Source organism: Crotalus tigris, unplaced genomic scaffold (genome assembly GCF_016545835.1).
Source record: "Crotalus tigris isolate CLP2741 ecotype Arizona unplaced genomic scaffold, ASM1654583v1 scf7180000024338.4412243, whole genome shotgun sequence".
NCBI lineage: Eukaryota > Metazoa > Chordata > Lepidosauria > Squamata > Viperidae > Crotalus > Crotalus tigris.
Genome location: NW_024100508.1, coordinates 2,350,959 through 2,372,742, shown reverse-complemented (window position 1 = coordinate 2,372,742; position 21,784 = coordinate 2,350,959). Strand labels below are relative to the sequence as shown.

Below are 21,784 nucleotides of genomic sequence, written 5' to 3'. Positions count from 1 at the left end.
TTTATAACAGGACGATATATGAAATATAATGTTAGACAAATTATACATTTAATTGAATACTTGGATAAGAATAATCAGATTCCTGTGGCTTTTATCTTTTTGGATGCTGAAAAAGCCTTTGATCAATTAGATTGGAAATTTCTATTTTCATTGGTAGAGAAAATGAATTTTGGGGATAATTTTTTACATGCACTTAAAGCTATATATCAGCAACAATCCGCACAAATCGTTGTAAATGGGGGATTGACTGAGAATTTTAATATTGAAAAAGGGACAAGACAAGGATGCCCATTATCCCCATTGTTATTTGTTTTAACGTTGGAAATTTTATTGATTCAGATTCGAGAATCAAAGGTAATTAAGGGCGTAAAGATAAGGAAGAATGAGTATAAATTGCGGGCCTTTGCGGATGATTTGGTTTTAATTTTGGAACAACCGAATCAAGCGATTGATTATTAGAACTTATAACACAGTATGGGAATGTCTCTGGTTTTAAAGTCAATAATTATAAGACTAAGATATTATCTAAGAATATGTTAGTTAAGGATAGGGAAAGTTTGGTCAAAGCCACAGGTTTTCAGATGGTAAAAAAGGTTAAATATTTGGGAGTATATTTAACTGCTTCAAATGGAAAATTGTATAAGAATAATTATGAACCATTATGGGGAAAAGTACAAAAGGACTTAAAAGACTGGAAAAAATTGCAATTGTCATTGTTGGGGAGAATTTCAGCTGTAAAAATGAATGTTCTACCAAAGTTCCTTTTTTTGTTTCAGATGATACCTATTTTTAAAAAAGAGGCAAATTTGGAGGAATGGCAAAGGGGTATCAACAATTTTATATGGGCCGGAAAGAAACCAAGGGTTAAGTTTAAGATTTTACAGGATGCTCGAGAAAGAGGAGGACTTAAGGCACCCAACTTGAAATTATATTATGATACAGCCGCTTTAACTTGGTTAAGCGATTGGCTCAACTTAACAAATAAGGATATTCTGTTTTTGGAAGGTTGGGACTTAATATATGGTTGGCATGCATACCTGATTTTTAATAAGAAAGTTGATCGGATTTTTAAATTACATATTTTGAGGAATGCCTTACTTCATGTTTGGAAAAAGTATTATTACAGATTGAATTACAAAATACCTATCTGGGGGATTCCCAGACATGCAATTGAGGGAATTTCTAAGGGGACAAATTTCGATAAAATCTCGTATAAAGAATTGTTAATTTGGTCTGGTTCGAATTGGCATTTGAAATCCCTAGATGTATTAAGGCAAGAAAATACTCTACAGTCATGGTTTCAATACTTACAAATAGTGGATAGATGGACTGTAAATAAGAAAGAGGGAATAACATTAGAAGATAAACAATTGGTTATTCAGATTAAAAATCAGAGTCAGGCCCATATAAAAAGAATTTACAATGTTTTATTAGAGTTAGACTCGGAAACAGAATTGGTTAAAGACTGTATGATTAAATGGGCTCAAAATATACAGGAACCGATTTCATTGGATTTATGGGAGACAATTTGGACTAGAAATGTTAAATTTACACAAGCTCAAAATTTGAGAGAAAATTTTTATAAAATGTTTTACAGATGGCATTTAGATCCTAAAAAATTATCTTGTATGTATCCTAACATACAGCCCAAATGTTGGAGATGTGGCAATAAAGATGCGACATATTTTCATATTTGGTGGAATTGTAAAAAGGTAAAGGCATTTTGGATTATGATTTGGTGGAACATTCAAAAGATTTTTAGAAGGAAGATAAAGTTCACTCCTCAACTATTTTTATTGGGTATCTTTGTGGATTTAAATGATAAAGAAACTATTTTGATGTTGAATTTATTAACTGCTGCAAGGTTATTAATAGGTTTATATTGGAAGAAAGATTCTTTGCCTACTTTAGAAGAATGGGTATTTAAAGTATCTAGTTTTGCAGAGATGGCAAAAATTTCTGCTTATTTAAAGGATCATACACAAGAAAGATATATTACTGTATGGAGAAGATGGATAGATTATATTCAGAAAAAGTATGGAATTAAAAAGTTTCACTTATTTTATGAATGAATATTATAGTAAATATTACAGAGAATTGTCTTATAGGCTATGGAGTTAAAGGTTAAATATGGTATTTTTTTCCTTTTTTATTATTTTTTTTCTTTTTTCTTTTTCTTTTCTTTTTTCTTATTATTATAAATTCTTCTAATTATTAACCCTGTATTCTGCTCTGGGAAGTGAAGGGAGGGGGGTTGGGGGTGGGAGGGAGGAAATGTGGGGGGGTAAGTGTAATATAGATAATGGTTGCTTATAGGGGTGTGGCCTGGGCACTCCCCTTATGCTGCGTTCATGGGTTTGATAGGGATGAGAGGTGAGAAAGTGTAGAGAGGAAGTAGGGCAGTGAGAGGAGAGGGGGAGGGGAAGAGAGTAGGATGGGAGGTGAGAAAGAGGAGGGAAGTAGGGAATGTTTTAAGAGAGGGTGGACGCGGCCTGGGGGGAGTGGGCAGGTCGTAATAATGTTTATTTTATCTTAAAATTGTATTGTATACATTTTTTATAATGTTTATATGGAAAAAATAAAAAAACTTTCAATTAAAAAAAAATCTCATTATATGTTTCTGTAGGTTGTCATCATTTATCAGAATGTGATTCCTGCCAGTGTTTCATCGACTGCAAACAGCCAGAGCTGCTTTCGTCCGAAGCAGAAGCTGCACTCGGGTGATGCAGCAGCCTTTGAGAATTTTAAGATCGATGACGTTTGAGTTGTTGGTTTTTGTTTTTGTTTTTGTTTGCTTAGCATCTGCGTCTTTCCAGCTCCGTTGGGTTTTGGTTCAGCAGCGGATCCTGTGCCTCGAAAGCAGTATACAACCTAGACCCTTACATGTAAGTAACATATAAATATGAATCATTTCTGATTTCTAACAAGAGACGCACCGTCATTCCGCTCATCTCCATACTCCCCCCCCCGAGGGCCAGAGGTTTGCCCTGATAAACGTTCTTCACTGGGATGGGAAGATTGGCAGTCTGAGCAGTGGAAGGCAAGGACTCTGGGCCCCTGATCACAGGAGAATCCATGCTGGGCTTTGCAAGAAGTGCGGCTCCTTTAGGCCAGCAAATTTAGCAATGCTGGGGACCATAGAAAGGAAGGAAAAAGACAGAGAACGTATAAAAGATATGTTCCCTGTCTTTTAATTCCTCATTCCCCAATGTTTTATTCTGCCTCAATAAGCCTGGGGGGGGGGGAACTTGCGGTAGAGCTTCAAGAGTTTCCTAAGGCAGAGGTCCCCAACCTTTTGGGCACTAGGGACCGGTGCCATGGAGAAAGGTTTTTCCTGGACCAGAGGAAAGTGTTAAAGTTGTCACGGTTGCAGATCCCTCCTCTACAAGGAATTTTCATTTTTAATGTGTGCCGTTGTGCCCACAGGAAAAAAATGACAATAAAGGTTATTCATCCATCCTATGCTGTTGCAATAGTATCATGAGGATTCTGTGTTGTGCACATATGAACATTCTTGAAACATTTGTTATTCTGACCAGATAATGTACATCTACAAACTTTATAACCTATCTCCATTAAGGTAATCTTGAGGCCTGTAGTGTGAGGTCTAGAAAAATAAAATCAACAGAAACAAATCCCTTTTCTTAGTATTTACAGTAGCTTCCTTTAAAAAAAATCTTTATAAATATAAGAAAAAGCGTTGAAAGTAAGAATATCTATGGCTGGAGAAGGAGGAAATTGCTTGTTGTAGTGCACCCTACTGGCTGGTAGCTAAGAGGATATAAAGTAAAGTTGCAAGTCTTTTAGAAGGGAGGGGATAAAATCTAAATTATGTATGTCATGTGTTTTGTTTCCCCTGCTGTCCTGTCCTGTTGATTTGATTGTGCAGTGTGAATTGTAACTGAAGGTTGAAGCTGAAATTGTTTCTGCAGATCACCCAAATACTCATAGGAATTACTGGAATCATTTTTGGGATCCTGATCAACATTGTTGAGAATCATTTGATATGCTACATCTTTATAGCGATACCCCATTGGAGTGGAATCTTGGTCATTCTACATATTGTTGTATTTAAAAAGTCAACTGAACATCTGGGGCTCCAGAGGTTGAACTTTGCATAATTGCAGCCACAGGGCAAACTGTCCTTTGCTGAAGGATGCTTTGAGCTGTAATTTAGTAGCTGTTGGTTTCTTAGGCTTTGCTTTAGGAAAGGGATCACTTGGCTAGTTCAATTTCTTGACATTTCTGTTCCCCAAATTTCAGAAAATCACTGAACTCAGAGATTATCAATATTAATAGAGCTAACCTCGTTGGCTCTTTTTGTATGCAGTTCTCACTAAAGGGCTCAGTCACAATTTGCTTACTTGGCAGCTGGCCTCTGTTTACAGTCACTTCATCAGCCTGTGATCCCCATTACCAACCTTCACAGTCAGCTTCTGACAAGCAGAAGTCAATGGGGAAACCAGCAGGAGGTCGTAAGTCACATTCATCTGAATTTGTGCTTAAGGACTGTGTGCCATTTGCTTAATGACCACATAGAGAACCGATGGTGCAAGTCAGCATGGTGACATGGCAACACATTTGAAGGACTGTACCAATTTGTAAGAGAGTTCCATCCCAAATGTGGCAAGTGGGCAAAGGATATGTGATCACTCCAATGAGAGGCAAATCAGACATATTCAAAGCATTGCCCCTGTAGCCTATGAAAACCCAGCAAATGCTCACCTGAAGGAGATTGTGGCATTCCAGTGTAAAATTTACTCCACAGAAAGCAAATTTATCATTTATTTTAAAGCTGTCTAAGCTGGAAACATGGAGGATTAATTCGGCTCCAGAGGTAAATTAACTGATCCTGCGGCTTTCTTGACTAGGAAGAGATATACTTACCAAAAGTCTACTCCTGTTCATTCTTACAAGCTCTCTGCTGACCATCTGGGGTGGGGGGGGTGCGGGGGGATAAGAACATTACAACATTCAAAAACACTTTACTGAAACACCATTCTGGGCTTCACAAAACAAACACATAATATAACAAATGGGGGAAAGTAGCCAACTTGCCCAGCCAACTTCTCAGCTGATTTACATCTATGTCTATGATGGACTCCAGAATTTTTTTTATTGCTTCTGATGTAAGTTTTACAAAAGGTTAAAATGGTATAATTATTTATTCCAACCTTACCAAGACACTCCAATTTGCATCTCTCTTCTTCTTAGAAGCATTTCTTTTTTTAAAGCAAATCTCTTTTTTTAATTCTTCAGTTCACACAGTAATTTCTCCCTTCTGCTTTTCTAAAGGGGAAGTGGGAATAACGTGGGAAAACTATGACCCTTATCTCTATTTTTTTAAAGCTGCTGAAGCTTTCCCCAGACTTGCGCAATAATGCTGAGAAAACACACATTAACATTCCCGTCTATTCCGAAGCAGCTTTTCTCAATCATTTCCAAAATACTGTCCTGCATGAACATAAACAAGGCTTGCTTAGAATTTAAAAGAAATGCGTCACGTTTTCTTGGTCACCTGGCACTTCTGGAGACCATCCCGGAACGGCGTAATAGGGCAGTTTATAAAAGGTGGGACTGTCCTGAACGCCAGTTCAAAGGAGAGAAGCCTCCAGGGCAAACTTTAAGCTAATGTTTCCTAAAGTAGAAGGCAACAGCAACCGCGTTGTGATTTTGGAAACAAAGCCTAATTCCGAAGTGCTCCTTCTTCCCTCTGGATCCGGCTTTTACTTGGCTACTTGATCAGCTCAGCTGTACTTAGGAGGAAACGCTTTCTGATAAATTTGTACAGGGCTACTCTGCCCCCCACCTTTCCCCCGCCACCCCCAGACATTCAAAGGGGACTAAGTAGAAAGTCCTCATTTTTAAAAAACAAAACAAAACAAAAATCAGATCGGACATAATTGCTTGGGATATACCTTAGTTTGTTCTCTTTCTATCTTTTAAAGATTGATTTAACATTTCCACAGGCTGCAACGTCCCCAGCAAGCTCCCTTGTTCTTTACAGCAAACAAAAGTTTGGAAGTCTTTAAAAACAAAAATTCTCCGAGATGCTGTGACGGCTCTAGCTGCAAAGATTAGGCTCGTGCAAGCTAGGCGGTTCCCTGAAATGGTCTAAGGAAGCGAAAACTGAGTTTTGGAAGAAGAGGAAGAACGGCAACCCATTTGAACTCGGGCCTTAGAGAAGAACTTGCTCTGCTCCCTCGCAGCTATCAGCCGCTCGCCAAACTCTTTAGGGAGAGGAAAGGAGCCGGAACGCCGGTCTTTCCACGAAACTCCGGCTGGGTGAGTTACCCTGCTCTTCCCGGGTGGGCATCGGGCAACGCTAAAAGATAAGAGGCTGGAGGGCGCCAAGCTGAATGGGAGCGAATAGGACAACCTCGGCCGGGTCGCTCCCCATCTCCCTTCATAATAATAATAATGATAATTGTTATGTCCTGAGCCTGTGCAAGCAGGCTCGGGGCATTGCAAATGGTCCCAAGCAGGTGCAAGCTGCCCAGGACCAGGCAGGCTGTCGCCAATACTTGTGCGCATGCGCAAGTGCTGGCGCGCCAAAAGTTGCAGATTGACCCGGGAAAGGCCTATAAAAGAAGTCGAGAGTTTTTGGCATTGCCGGCGTCTTCCAACTGTAAGCTGAACTAAAGAATAAAGAGTTCCTGAGAACTACAACTGCTTCTCGTGTCTTGCCATTTCGCGAAGGACGCAACACTGGCGACGAGGATGGGATTGCCTTACATCACCGAAAAGGTGTAAACTTACCCGAGTGAGTCCTGAGCGGCAGGAACGGCGTTGACTCGGCAGCTACCCGTCAATCCAGCGTGCATTCGGGGGTAGGCTGGCTGATAGACCCTTCCTTCTACAAAAATGGCAAAAATTGGAAGGCTTTCGGAATTCGACGTCTCACATCCAGAGAGGTGGGAGTCCTACGTAGCCAGGGTGGAAAACTACCTCAAGGTGAACCAAGTGAGGGAAGATAGTTTAAAGGCTGCCACCCTGCTGTGCATTTGTGGTCAAGATGCATTCGAAATCGCTGAGAACCTTGCAGCATCTGTTCCTCTAGAGTCTGTCAGCTACGCAGATCTAAAAAAGCTATTGAAGGAGCACTTCCAGCCTAAGATGTCCGTCATCGTGTGGCGCCACACCTTCGAGCAGAGGGATCATCGACCCGGAGAATCGGCCAAGGAGTACATCGCCTCATTGAGGAAAGCCGCCAAACATTGCGAATTCAAGGACCTCGAAGAACGACTGAGGGACAGATTTGTATGCGGACTAAGGCATAGAGAGTTACAACAGAGACTTTTTGCCAAGGAGGACTTGTCTTTCCAAGATGCCTTGAGAGAGGTCACCGCAGAAGAAGCAGCGGGCGGCGCCATCAAGAACATGCGGCCGATCAGAAACAGTCCAGATGCTGCATCCGTGCACCAGAAAGAAGTCAAAGGAACTCTGAGGAGGATCCTGACGAGGAAATGGACCGTCTCCACCCCACAAAGGAAGGGAAACAAAAAGGAAGCTCTTCAGGTCTCCCCAAGTGCATCGGCTGTGGAGGTCGCCACAAGAGAACCGACTGCAAGTTCCCCTCCGCTATCTGCAGGGCATGCGGAAAACAAGGACACATTGCAGCTGTGTGCCTGGGCCGACAGAAGGTACAACCTCAGGAAGAATTGCGCCTGAAAGGTACCAGGGTTCCCAGCCAGAATAGGGTGGGGTTTTGCGCTTCGCGAAGAAGCATCTATAGGACAGGCACACACAAGCCCATTAAGAAAAAGCTGTCACTTAAGGTGAAGCTACAAGGGGTTCCATTAACTATGGAACTGGACACAGGGTCTGTACTTTCGATCATTTCTATGCATACATTTAGGAAGATTTGTTCCGGCAGTGGAACCCAGGCCAAGTTGAGGCCTTCTGACATTGTGCTAACAGACTTTCAAAACTCCAGAGTGTGTGTTAAGGGGGAGGCCACCCTTAACGTACAGTATAAGGATTTTGAGGGTCCACTAGACCTATTAGTAGTAGGGGGTGAACGAACGAGTCTCATAGGACTCGATTGGTTTGAGGCCTTGGGGATACACGTCACAGGGCTCAACAGCCTACAAACACTCGACCTACAGGAAGTCTGCAAAGAATTTGCAGATGTTTTCAGCCTCCAGCTGGGCGCATTCAAAGGACCCCCTGTGTCATTAAAGCTAGACCCCACTGTCACTCCCATTAGAATTAAAGCAAGAAGGGTCCCTTTTGCTTTAAAGAGTAAAATTGACACTGAGTTGGATAAACTGATCCAACAAGGAATTCTAGAACCTGTTGACTCCAGTCCCTGGGAGACCCCCATTGTCACGCCTCTCAAGGCAAATGGGGACATTCACATCTGTGCTGATTACAAATGCACTCTGAATAAGGCATTACAGCAACATGCCTATCCTGTTCCTGTGGTCAGTCATATCCTGGCCTCCCTCAAGGGGGGGCGTGTTTTTGCAAAGCTTGACCTAGCTCAGGCATATCAACAGCTGCCTGTTGATGATGACACTGCTATAGCTCAGACCATTGTGACCCACAGAGGGGCTTTCAAGGTAAAGAGGCTACAATTTGGAGTAAATGTCGCTCCTGGGATTTTCCAAAGCGTAATGGAAAACACACTACGGGGTATACCAGGGTTTTGCCCCTATTTTGATGATGTCTTAATTGCAGGAGACTCCACACACATTCTAGCTGAAAGGCTAAGGGCTGTCCTGTTAAGGTTCAGGAAAACGGGACTCAAACTCAAGGACAAATGTAAAATTGGGGTATCTTCTACTGAGTTTCTGGGGTTCAAAATTGATGCTGCTGGGATTCATCCTGCTGAATCCAAACTAAAAGCCATTATGCAAGCCCCTAGGCCAAAGTCTAAGGCCGAACTACAGGCTTTTCTGGGCCTTCTGAATTTCTACAATTCCTTTCTTCCACATAAGGCTAGTGTAGCTGAGCCTCTTCACAGGCTATTGGATAAACAGGCAATGTGGCAGTGGTCACAAACACATGAGGCAAGTTTCAATGAAGTCAAGGCCTTACTCACTTCTAACAGTGTACTTGCACATTTCAATGAATCCCTTCCTGTGTGCATCGCTTGTGATGCTTCCCCTTATGGGGTAGGAGCTGTACTGAGCCACCTCAGGTCTGATGGAACTCAGGTTCCTGTTGCATATTACTCCAGAACATTGTCTTCTGCTGAGCGTAATTATGCTCAAATAGACAGGGAGGCCTTAGCTGTTGTTGCTGGGATTAAAAAATTCCATGATTTTTTATATGGTAGGCATTTCATGGTCTTCACTGACCATAAGCCTTTGCTGGGACTGTTTATCACACGTAAGCAAACCCCCCAAATCATCTCCCCCAGGATGCTCAGGTGGTCTATCTTTTTGTCTGCATATGATTTTTCCCTACTTCACAAGGCTGGGAAGGAAATGAGCCATGCTGATGGCCTCAGTAGATTACCCCTGTCGGTAATAGAAGCTGACCCTGCGCCAGCTATCAATCTTCTTTCTATCCAAGCCTTGCCCGAGTCCCCTCTGAATGCCAGGGATGTAGCCGCTGAATCAGGCACAGATCACACACTTTCACGTGTCCTTTCTTGGGTTTTGTCTGGATGGCCTGAGCACTGTCGTGGTCCTGAGTTTCAGAGTTTCTGGTCTAAAAGGAATGAGTTGTCCACCTCTCAGGGTTGTCTGCTTTGGGGAAGCAGAGTTGTCATTCCCACCTCAATGAGGACTAGGGTCTTAGGTTCCCTCCACGAGGGTCATCTTGGCATTGTACGAATGAAGACTCTTGCACGCAGCCACTTGTGGTGGCCTGGCCTAGACAAAGACATTGAAGCTAAGGTGCATGCATGTCACCTTTGTCAATGCTCACACCCTGAAATGCCCCAAGCTCCTGTAAATAGATGGGAGGAAACACAGTCTCCATGGTCTAGGGTGCACATTGACTACGCTGGGCCCTTTCAGGGTCAATTCTTCTTGGTCCTCGTTGACAGCCATTCAAAATGGCTTGAGGGTGTACCTGTCTCATCCACCACCACTGCAAAGACTATTCAGGTACTGAGGGGGATTTTTGCTGCACACGGGCTCCCAGACGTCATTGTGTCTGACAACGGCCCTCAATTCACTTCCTCCGAATTCCAAGCTTTCTTGCAGGCTAACATGATTCGTCATGCCACCTCTGCACCTTTCCACCCGTCCACTAATGGTATGGCTGAACGCATGGTTTGCATCACCAAGGATGCCTTGAAGAAACTTACCTACGGAGACTGGCATCACAGGTTGGCTGACTTCCTCCTTTCTTATCGCACCACACCGTCCACTTCTACAGGGAGAAGCCCAGCTGAACTTCTTTGGGGGCGCAAACTGACTACCAAGCTTGACCAGTTGCATCCGGACAGACTGCCTCCTTCTGTCTCACACCCCAGGGCACCTAGGCAACTACTTGTGGGTGCCCCAGTTTGGACTCATAATTACGGGCCTGGTCATACATGGGTCCCCGCTTCTATATCCAGGGTCACAGGTCCTCTGTCTTACGAGGTGTCCCTGGACAACGGTCGTGTCCTGCGTCGGCACATCGACCAACTTCACCCTAGACGGGACCTTCCCGCTGAGACTCCTGGGTCTTTTCCAGGGGGGGAGGGGGAACCCTTTGGGCAAAGGGAGGGGCATGGGCTGATGCCCATTATCAATGGGGAAGCTACACACAGCTCATCTCAAGATTCCGCAAGTGCTCCCAACAGGAAGTCATGGAGCCCAACTAGAAGCCAGGCATCAATGCCTACTCCAGCCAGGGAGTCACCCCGGGGGCATAATCACTACTCACCCGCATCACGCAGTACTCCAGTCAGAGAGAATACCCGGGAGCATCCCAACAATCCATACCCTGCAAGAGAGCTGGCACACACTCCTTCTAGTTGGCCCGACTCTACCCCTATCCCTAGAAGGGGGCAAACACACAGGGAGGTTGTCGAGGAACCAAATCCTGACTACAACACCTCTGACTTCACTCAGGGGACAACTGAGTTTTGGGACAGTACTGAAACCCACACAAGCCCGGACACAGAATGGGATTCAGGGGACAGACAGCCTCCTGACGGGTCTTGGACGGACCTAGGAGGTTCTACAGAAACGCCCAACAGTGACAGTCACTTAGAAGGGCCAGAGAGCCTACAGATAGGCGGGACAACCAGGTTACACAGAGAAAGAAGCCCTGGCCTGACGAGCCCGGTGGGCAAGCAAGCAGGCCAGGCAGTGGAGCAGTCCTTGGGGACCACCAAGGCACAATAGGGGGGACACGCACGCATCACCCCTCAGTCAAGGGGTACTTGGCAGGTACCCAGAACTTAGGAGGTCACAGAGAGCAAGGAAATCTCCTAAGTATTTAGAGGATTTTGTAACCCTATTGGCAAAACAGAGCTAGTAGAAAAGTAGAGCACTGAAGTCGATGGAAAACGGGGATTACCTGGTATTGGAGAACATGGCACTACACTAAAAAATGAGTTATGTATTATTATGGCATGGGTAATAGTTTTAGCCCGGGGGGAAGGGGTGTTATGTCCCGAGCCTGTGCAAGCAGGCTCGGGGCATTGCAAATGGTCCCGGACAGGTGCAAGCTGCCCGGGACCAGGCAGGCTTCGCCAATACTTGTGTGCATGCACAAGTGCTGGCGTGCCAAAAGTTGTAGATTGACCCGGGAAAGGCCTATAAAAGAGGCCGAGAGTTTTGGGCGTTGCCGGCGTCTTCCAACTTTAAGCTGAACTAAAGAATAAAGAGTTCCTGAGAACTACAACTGCTTCTCGTGTCTTGCCATTTCGCGAAGGACGCAATAATAATAATGATTGATGATGATGATAATAATAATAATAGTGAATTTGTAAGTGCCAATGGTAATAGGTGCCTTAGGTGCAATCCGAAAACAGCTGGAGCACCACTTGAACACCTTTGGCATTGACAAATTCGCCATTAGTCAATTGCAAAAGGCAGCCGTACTAGGAACTGCTTCCATCCTGCGACAATATCTGTAATACCATCAATTCAAACATCCACATCTGCCTATCCCAAGTCCTTGGTAAGGATTTGATAGGTAGACAAAAATGTCAAATCCAGACTGATCATCTAGCTGACTGTGTGATGATTAATAATAAGGTGACCAACTTTTTTACAACAAAAAGGAGGACACGAATAAATTGAAGAAAAAAATATCGTAAATAAAAGAAACATTGTATTTATTGCAACAATAATACAGAATACACTATAATGTGATCAATGCATAATAAAAAACATTTGTAACAATAACATTTTATATTGTAATTATGCTTACATGCCTATTAATTATTTAAATGTGTACTTTTCCATTGAATGAATATTTTTTGTCAATGTATCATCTTCTAACAATATATTGGAAATATCTGAACAAGAAATATCCCTCATATTGAATTTTACAGCAAGTGCTACAGCTAGAATATCAACATTCAATCTCGATTTCTCACTTCTCCAAAAATCTACACGGCTGGACTGCGCGGGGGTGGGCGGCGGACGCAGGTGTTGTGAGCCAGGCGCTCCAGGATGGCCACGTAGATGCGCAGGGTGAGGTGGTGGCAGCACAGGTCAGCACTGCATAGACCACCAGCTGGCGCGGCCCATGGAAGGTCAACTGCCGCCGCGCCCCCACCCACAGCCGTCCCGCCAGCACCGCTGCCCTGCTGTGGAGAGCCAGCCCCGCGGCTCGCAAAGCACCAGCCGAGCCAGCTCCAGCCCTGAGCTGCCCCCCAGCACCACCGCCCACCCTGCGCATCCCCATAGAGCCGGCCCTACGGCTTGCAAAGGCAAAGCACCAGCCGTACCAGCTCCGGCCTTGCAGCTGCCACCCCAGTTGCCCCCCAGCACCACTGCCCATCCTGCGCATCCCCATAGAGCCGGCCCCGCGGCTTGCAAAGCACCAGGCGCGCTGGCTCCGGCCCTGCAGCCACCCCCCAGCACCACCACCTACTCTGTGCATCCCCGTGTACAACCGAACAGGGAAGATCAAGAGAAACTTACCGCTCCATTCTTCTCCAGCTATCTGCGGAACTAAGTAAGAGATGGTGTAGTTGGGTAGCAGTGAGGGGTGCAAAGTTCCTGCAACTTGCATGTGCAAAGTTTGCCACCTGGGTGTTTTGGCGCACTCAGCAGCAATTCTTATTGGCTTTCGAAAGCCAGTAGGGAGAGTAGCACAGCTCAGGAAAAAGTTGAAAAAAAACCCATCAAAAAAAGGTCCCGGAACGCCTTCTGGGCATCCTATGAGGAAAAAAAAGCCCTGCAGATAAGTCTTCAAATATAAAAAAAAGAGGACATTTAGGAGGACATTTTTAAGTGAGGACAGAACTCACAAAAGGAGAACTGTCCTCCCAAAAGGAGGACGGTTGGTCACCTTATTAATAATCATAATAGTAATATAATAACAGTAAAAACAATACTAATAATACTATTACTACTAATACTAAAACTAATAATAATAATAGACCAAACGGGCTTACAAGAGACCAAATAAAGAACAGAATGGAGGCATGGAAGACAAGGCACTACATGGCCAGTACATTAAAAAAAATAGCTGGGAAAGCAGAGACTAACAAGACCTGGCAATGGATTAAAGAGCAGGAAAGTTGAAGAAAGAGACCGAGGGACTAATTCTGGCTGCACAAGACCAAGCCTTAAGGACAAATGCATACAAAGTCAAAATTGAGAATGGGAATTAAAAGATGGGATCATGTCTTTTCTACATTCTCTCTCTTTTTCCTTCCTTTCTATGGTCCCCAGCATTGCTGACTTTGCTGACCTAAAGGAGCCGCCCTTCTTGCAAAGCCCAGCATGCATGCTCCTCTAGTCCCAGGGTCCTTGCCTTCCACCACTCAGACTGATCTTCCAGTCCCACTGAAGAAATTTTATCAGGGTGAACCTCTGGCCCTGGGGGTGAGTATGGAGAGAAATGGAATGACGATTCCTCCTCATGTTTTGCAAATCCCCGGGTCCCCTGTTCTGTTGCAACAGGACTAGGAGGATACTTTGCTATATACTGTACATACTGTATGAATATTCTTGATCCATTTGTTTTATTGGCCAGCTAATGTAGCAGCTAAGAAGTATATACCCTCTCCCCCTTAAGGTGGTCTTGAGGTGAGCTTGAGGCCTAGAAAAATTAAATTAAAACAACAAAAAAATCCTGGTTCAGGGACATTTGGAATTTTGTTGGTTCTCAACTCCTGACTATCACTGATCTTGTGATTTCTCTCTCTCTCTTTTCCAGATCACACAGATATTCATAGGAATCATAGGAATGATTTTTGGGATCCTGCTTGATATAATGAATGATTATTTCATCATCTATAGTGTTATAAAGATCGCTTATTGGAGTGGCATCTTGGTAATTTTATATAATGGTGTGTTTAAAAAGGTTAACAGCCAAACCAGGGATCCAAACGCACATCACAGCAGCCTCAGGGCAAACCGGTCTTACCTGAAAGATAGTTGGCTAGTTCCAGTTTGTGGTTTATGTCTGTTCTCCAGATTTCAGAAAACCGCTGAACTGAGAGATTACAAACCTTAATAGAAGTTATTATATTTACTCTCTTTCCTCACTTATCAACCAGCTCATTCAGCGATCATTTCAAATCACAATGTGTGTGTGTGTGGGGGGGGAACCGGTTTTCAAACATCTGTCCATCAAAGTATCTTCAATGTCCCCACGATTGCAATTTGGTTGCTTGGCGACTGGTGTGCATTTACAGTGGCTTTAGCATCCCGTGGTCATCAAATCACCATTTGCAGCCTTCATCATCGGCTTCTGACAAGTTAAGTCAATGGGGAAGCTACGGTCGCAACAGGTTGCAAGTCACATCCATATGAATTTGTGCTTAATGACTTATTTGATTTGCTCTATTACTGCATCTGGAACTGTCAATATAAGTCAACACAGTCATGTCACATAACACTTAATAACTGCACCAAGTTGCCCAACTCAATTTTGGTGGGTGAGGACAGCTCAGATAATCACTCTGAATATCAGTTGCCATTCAGGGCTACACTTCCTAGTGGTTTCATTCAACTTCTGAGTCTGAGAGTTGTTCACAGCCGCTGGGGACCTGTGTCCTTGCCACAACAACATGGGGAAAATGCTGAATAGTACTGCAGTGCTACATAAAGTAAAATGCCTGTGACTGTAGCTCCTTCTTTAATGCCTCAAATCAGCTGCATCTTCAACTGGAATAGGGAACGTTGATTGAGTTTTAGCACAACAGATAATCAGAAAACAGTAGGCAGGAATTTAAGGTGGGAGAGAGATTATGGGTCTACATTGTTCTCTGGGCATGTAGCCATTGTGGTTCCCTTGCTTTTCCTTCTCTTCCAGTACATCATCTCTAGATCCTTAGCTGTGGCAGCTGCTCGGAATCCCAAGATCCCTCTGGTAATTAACCCATGTGACCCAAGTGAACGACATAGCTAAATCAGAAACCCTCCATCTCTGGGATTCTGGCCATGATCTCCCCCTTCTTCAAGAAAGGTTGGGAAAAAAAAAACCTCTCGTCTCAAGCCCTGGAGAGCTACAAGCTCCTGGATTGCCAATCTGGAGCTTGGTGGATTTATGATGTTCCTGGATCATTAACATCTATTGGTGCATCATGATGATTCTGGCTTGTTGTTTAAGAGCCTCTCCACTCCAAATTCTTGTCCTGGATTCCCTTTTTGGAAACTCCAGGTGTTTTGTGGGTCATTTTATGCTAACATTTAGCAAAGAGGTTCTTTGTTTCAATCTCCAACTGAATATTCTGATTAGATGAGGCAGTTGCACTACTTAAGTACAACATGAAGGGAATTCAGCCATACCTGAGGGTGTAGAGCAGCAGTTCTATACCCCGCACCCCTAGAACGCTTCTGATATATTCTCGCACCCCTTACAAAAAATGGTGCATACACACTATAATTTTGAAACTTCTAAACCCAGGTTTTCGTACCCTCTGGAATATCATCTTGCACCCCCAGGGGGTGCGAGCATCCCCAGTTGGGAACCCCTGGTGTAGAGAGTAAAAGTCTGAAGCAAATTCAGAGCACAAAGCCAGCTGAATCTCTTCATATGCGTGCGCCCATTTTTGTACATTTATTAATTTATTTTATTCCTCCTAGGTGCAAGGTGCGCTGGCAATGAATGTGATAAGTGCTGTATCAGCTGGTATTGGCATCATATTCCTGTCTTCCAGTATCACCATCAGTTTTTCATATCATTTCATGTTCCTTTGCCGTGAATTTGAACACAATTATGAAGAAAAGTGTTATGAAAGTCTTGTAAGTCTGTGACCTTCCAGAATTGCTCTAAAAAGTTGGCCTCAGTAGGACAGAGAAAGCAAAGGGAGCTCGTGGTAACCTCTAGCTGGACATGCAAATCTTTGGATGGACATGGTGGGGTCAAAAATATCTTTCAAACAGAGTTTTAACCATGGAATGGAGGGACAGAAATGTTGTCTTGGGGGTTTGAAGAGTTTGGCCTGCTGTAATTTTCTTTCTCCCAATCTTTTCAGAACAGCTTCAAGATTAACGTCTTCAAGGCATGGGCAAGAATTAAAATGGCAGCTATATCAGTGCAGCCAAAATTTTGGCAGAGTTTTAATGGAATTGTTGTATCTGGCATTTCACTTTTTTTTGATCAAATGTTAACTCTTTGTTTCACAAAAATGTAGTTTGCAGTTTTTATTGTGTGGACAGGTCCCACCTTCACTAGGTGCTAGCTATGCTACTTAGGATGTGTTAGTCAGTCTGATGAGGTAGAACCAGTGCTTTTTTTGTAAAAAAAAAAAAAAAAAAAGGTGCTGGAACTCACACATGTCATATAACCTGCCTTGCCTACCCTACAAGGTTCCATCCAAAAAAGTGCCGGAACTCCATTCTGGGCGTTCTATGAAAAAAAAAACCCTGGGTAGAACTGACCAGTAAACCATCTCTGCAGGAAAGCTACTATTAATGTTATTGAAATTGGCTGTAATAACAGAAACATGCACTGCTGTTTGTGCTGTCCCTCCTCCCTGAATTACAGTTGTGGCCAAAATTGTGGCAACCTTTTGGGAAAAGTGTATTTTTGAGGTTTGATGGCTAATAATACCACTTTTTTTGAGTAGTACCATAAAATTATATATCAACGGAACGATAATTTAATCAAGAATGTAATGCGACAAAGTTTGTTCAATTACCTGTACTATATTTTATGAAAAGGTATAGCCAAATAACCAGAAAAAGGAAGCATAACTTGCTTAGGTTGATATCAGGTAGCTTTCCTTCATCTGATTGTAGCCAATGAGCGTGAGTGTTTAGAGAGCCAATCAGGTGTCATCTTGTTTTGGCATTGAGCAAATCAGATCACAGTAGGATTCAGTTACTGATGTCATGTATTGAAACTGAGAGGAGGACATCATCAGTGTGTTATGTGATCGCTATCAAGTTGGTTGGGATTTTTTGTGTTCTTTCATTTAGTGAGCTTGTAAAACGTAATAAAATTAATGGTCCAAAGAGTTGACTGGTTGCCTAGAAAGTGATGTAAAATAGTATTATTAAGTGAACAAGGCTACAGTTATAAAGAAATTAGAAGAAAAATTGGTGGAAACTTAACCAAAGGTGTCATTTCTACTGTACACTTTTCCCAAAAGGTTGCTACAATTTTGGCCACTACTGTAGGTGTTGACCTGAGCTAGTCTTGAATTATTTCATTGCTCTCATGTTTTTAAAAAAACACTTCTTCTTCCCTTTTGCCCAGGCAAAACAGAGCCTGCATATCTAATCCAGGTCATCTTCCTTACTCTAGAACTGGAGATACATATGCCTATCTCTATTTATAAAAATAGATATGTTTCTCTTCTACTTCATCGATAGCATATCATTCAAGGAATTTTGGCTGTTCTTCTTATATTCACCATCCTGGAGTTTTGCATCACCATCTCTGTTGCATCATTTGGCTGTAAAATGCTTTGCCGAAATGCCCTCACTGAAACGGTAAGATTCCAAAGGAAGAAGGCTAGTTAATCAAGGGAAGCAGATTCAGAAACAAATGCTGGCCAATAAGCTTAGTTTCTAGGGTAGCACATACATTGTATTAAGTGTGCTGTCAAAGAAACAAAACAATCATTTGGCTTCACACAGTATGTTATGTTGCAAATCCCAAGTTATGGTTGATTCTCATATTGTGATAAACCTAACGGAAACAAACTACCTTACCTATCTCAGTGAGCCCAACCTTCATCTCTAACTAAGACTTGCTCAGAGTTGCCTCAGACTGGAAGATGGGTAGCAAATGAGTTTGATAATAAAATTGACAATACGTATCACCTCATCTGCACACAGTCCAGCAACACTTCAGGTAGAATCCCCAAAATGTGTATGAGCATATGAAGCATTTCTTTCTGGGGAAGTAGCACCAGCCATGTTAAACCAGAAAAGGATGCAGTTGCTTTAAAGAGAGGAAGTGATGTCTTTATCCAGATTCCTCTTGGCAATGGAACCAAAAGTGCTTCTGAGCCTTATTTGAAACAAGGAGAGACAGAAGCATTCAAGAAGCTGTTGGCAGACTGAGAATTTGTATTGTGAACTGTGGAATGAGAAATGCACGCAAACAAGTGGCTTAAAATTTCATTATATGTTTCTTTAGGTTGTCGTCATTTATGAGAATGTGACTCCTGCCAGTGTTGAACATCCATCCATTGACTGCAAACAGCCAGAGTTCCCTTGAGTTGCTTTTCCTTCTTGGCAGCTATTCTGGAATACATTGGCTCCTGCAAAATTGAAGACTTGAGCTTTTTAAGGATTTGCACGGAACTTTTTACTCAGCGGAACCTAAAACATTTAGTGGGCTAAGCCAAACACCATGTGTAAAAGATCTTGACAATGTGAATGTTCTGATTGCTGGTTAAGACATGTCTCTGTGAACTGGTTGGCACCTTGTCCCAACCTTGTTATGTTTTGCTTTTGGAAAATGCACAATTGGTCGAGTTTATACAACACATTATGGATAAGCTATTGTTTCCACTTTACAATGGTTGTGTCATATATTTTGTTGCACTCAGCTACACTCATACAACCAATTATGCTAGTTGTGTGAAATCATCTAATGCTTGCAACACACTCCAGAATTTTATTTGTGGGATGTAACAATGACCCTGGGAAGCCTTCATATAAAAGTCTCAACAGCTGTATATTCCAATGAAAACTAAAGAGTCAAATTTATAGCCATAATTTAAAATTTTAACTGTTTGTTCTAGTGGTTAAGATACTAAGCGAGAAACCAGGAGACTGTGAGTTCTAGTCCCGCCTTATAAAGAAAAGCCAGCTGGGCGACTCTGGGCCATTCTCTCTCTCAGCCCAACTAATTTCATAGGGTTGTTGTGGGGAAAGCAGGAAGAGGAAGGAATATTAGCTATGTTTGCTGCCTTAAATCATTTATAAAAATAATGAAGATAGGATATAAATGTATACAGAAGACAAAACGGGTTTCCTTGCCACTTGACTTTCCATCAAGGCTGCCTTCTGCCCATCCAGCTTATCTCACTGTTTTATTTTAGGCAAGACTGCATTCCAGACAAATAATAATAAACTGCTGAGCACATATTGCTTGCTGTTTTTATTTTCTCTAAGTTCCACAGAAATAAAGAGGGACATAGGGGTGTGTGCGTGTGTGTGTGTGTGTCATTGTTTGGGATACTCTCTCTCTTTTCTCTCTCATTTTGCTGGCCCTGGTGCTTAACAACAAAGAAGAGTGTGGAAGGCTTAAAAGATACCCAGATGTTGCAATGTGTCCACAGTTAACAAAGATCAGGCAAAATAATAATAACAATGTGTGAGACCATATGAAGCATTTCTTTCTGGGGAAGCAGCACCAGCCATATTAAACCAGAAAAGGATGCAGTTGCTTTAAAGAGAGGAAGTGATGTCTTTATCCAGATTCCTCATGGCAATGGAACCAAAAGTGCTTCTGAGCCTTATTTGAAACAAGGAGAGATAGAAGCATTCAAGAAGCTGTTGGCAAGCTGAGAATTTGTATTGTGAACTGTGGAATGAGAAATACACAGAAACAAGTGGCTTAAAATTTCATTATATGTTTCTTTAGGTTGTCGTCATCAGAATGTGATTCCTGCCAGAGTTTCATCGAGTGCAAACAGCTAGAGCTGCTTTCGTCCGAAGCAGAAGCTGCATTCGGGTGATGCAACAGCCTTTGAGAATTTTAAGATCGATGACGTTTGAGTTGTTGGTTTTTGTTTTTGTTTTTGTTTGCTTAGCATCTGCGTGTTTCCAGCTTCATTGGGTTTAGGTTCAGCAGCGGATCCTGTGCCTCGAAAGCAGTATACAACCTAGACCCTTACATGTAAGTAACATATAAATATGAATCATTCCTAATTTTTAACAAGAGAGGCACCGTCATTCCAGATGGGGTGTGGTTTTGAATACTGCCTGCATCCCGAGGGTGGAGCTTTGCTTGTTTGTGCAACCCTCTTGCTGGCATACTGCGGACTGGTGCTGGTCCACGGACCAAGGGTCGAGGACCCCTGTCCTAAGGCTGCTGGGTCCCCTTTCGACATTCCCCAAGAGTTTCTCCACTGCAGGGCCAGCCTGAAGCACTGCCCATGCTTCGGCTAACGTGCCGGGCCATCTACTCGGTTGCCGAAAAGGGGTATGCGAAGCCAGGAAACGGAATTCTCTATAACAGGGATCTACAACTTTGACAGCTTTAACACTTGTGGACTTCAGCTCCCAAAATTCCTCAACCAGCATGGCATAGAATTCTGGCTGAGGAATTCTGGGAGCTGATGTCCACAAGTGTTAAAGTTGTCACGGTTACAGATCCCTCCTCTAGAAGGAATTTTCATTTTTAATGTGTGCCGTTGTGCCCACAGGAAAAAAATGACAATAAAGGTTATCCATACATCCTATTCTGTTGCAATAGTATCATGAGGATTCTGTGTTGTGCACGTATGAACATTCTTGAAAGATTTGTTATTCTGACCAGATAATGTACATCTACAAACTTTATAACCTGTCTCTGTTAAGGTAATCTTGAGGCCTGTAGCGTGAGGTCTGGAAAAATAAAATACAGAAACAAATCCCTTCTCTTAGTATTTACAGTAGCTTCCTTTAAAAAAAATCTTTATAAATATAAGAAAAAGTGTTGAAAGTAAGAATATCTATGCCTGGAGAAGGAGGAAATTGCTTGTTGTAGTGCATCCTACTGGCTGGTAGCTAAGAGGATATAAAGTAAAGTTGAAAGTCTTTTAGAAGGGAGGGGATAAAATCTAAATTAACAGTGTATGTCATGTGTTTTGTTTCCCCTGCTGTCCTGTCCTGTTGATCTGATTGTGCTGTGTGAATTGTAACTGGAGGTTGAAGCTGAAATTGTTTCTGACTCTGTTTGCAGATCACCCAGATACTCATAGGAATTATTGAAATCATTTTTGGGATCCTGATCAACATCGCTGAGGATCATTTGATATGCTATATCTTTATAGCGATACCCCTGTGGAGCAGAATCTTGGTAATTCTGCATATTGTTGTATTTAAAAAGTCAACCGAACATCTGGGGATCCAGAGGTTGAACTGCACATAATTGCAGCCACAGGGCAAACTGTCCTTTGCTGAAGGATGCTTTGAGCTGTAATTTAGTAGCTGTTGGTTTCTTAGGCTTTGCTTTAGGAAAGGGATCACTTGGCTAATTCAATTTCTTGACATGTCTGTTCCCCAAATTTCAGAAAATCACTGAACTCAGAGATTATCAA

The 21,784-nt window shown here is 42.8% G+C and overlaps 1 protein-coding gene across 3 annotated transcripts; it reads left to right on the top strand.

Annotated features, from left to right (window-relative positions):
- Positions 1 to 2,639: 2,639 nt before the first annotated feature.
- On the top strand, positions 2,640 to 21,507 carry LOC120300166 (membrane-spanning 4-domains subfamily A member 4A-like). 3 transcript variants are annotated; one of them, XR_005554569.1, is made up of 7 exons: positions 2,640 to 2,885; positions 14,290 to 14,406; positions 15,391 to 15,447; positions 16,164 to 16,322; positions 17,898 to 18,017; positions 18,670 to 20,379; positions 21,427 to 21,507. XR_005554569.1 is itself a non-coding variant. In XM_039325804.1 (6 exons), the coding sequence occupies exons 1-6, from the start codon at positions 2,724 to 2,726 to the stop codon at positions 18,748 to 18,750; spliced, it is 696 nt and encodes a 231-aa protein (XP_039181738.1). In that variant the 5' UTR covers positions 2,640 to 2,723; the 3' UTR covers positions 18,751 to 20,681. The 3 variants fall into 3 exon arrangements, 1 of the variants encoding a protein (XP_039181738.1); XR_005554570.1 differs by lacking the exon at positions 21,427 to 21,507 and adding an exon at positions 13,803 to 13,955 and having other exon boundaries at positions 2,645 to 2,885; positions 17,782 to 18,017; positions 18,670 to 20,681; XM_039325804.1 differs by lacking the exon at positions 21,427 to 21,507 and having other exon boundaries at positions 18,670 to 20,681.
- The last annotated feature ends 277 nt before the right edge of the window (positions 21,508 to 21,784 follow it).

Coding starts and splice junctions, on each gene's coding strand:
- LOC120300166 (XM_039325804.1), top strand. CDS start 2,724: ATGCAGCAGCCTTTGAGAATTTTAAGATCGATGACGTTTGAGTTGTTG. Junction 2,886..14,289: donor TACAACCTAGACCCTTACAT/GTAAGTAACATA, acceptor TCTCTTTTCCAG/ATCACACAGATATTCATAGG. Junction 16,323..17,897: donor AAAAGTGTTATGAAAGTCTT/GTAAGTCTGTGA, acceptor CTTCATCGATAG/CATATCATTCAAGGAATTTT.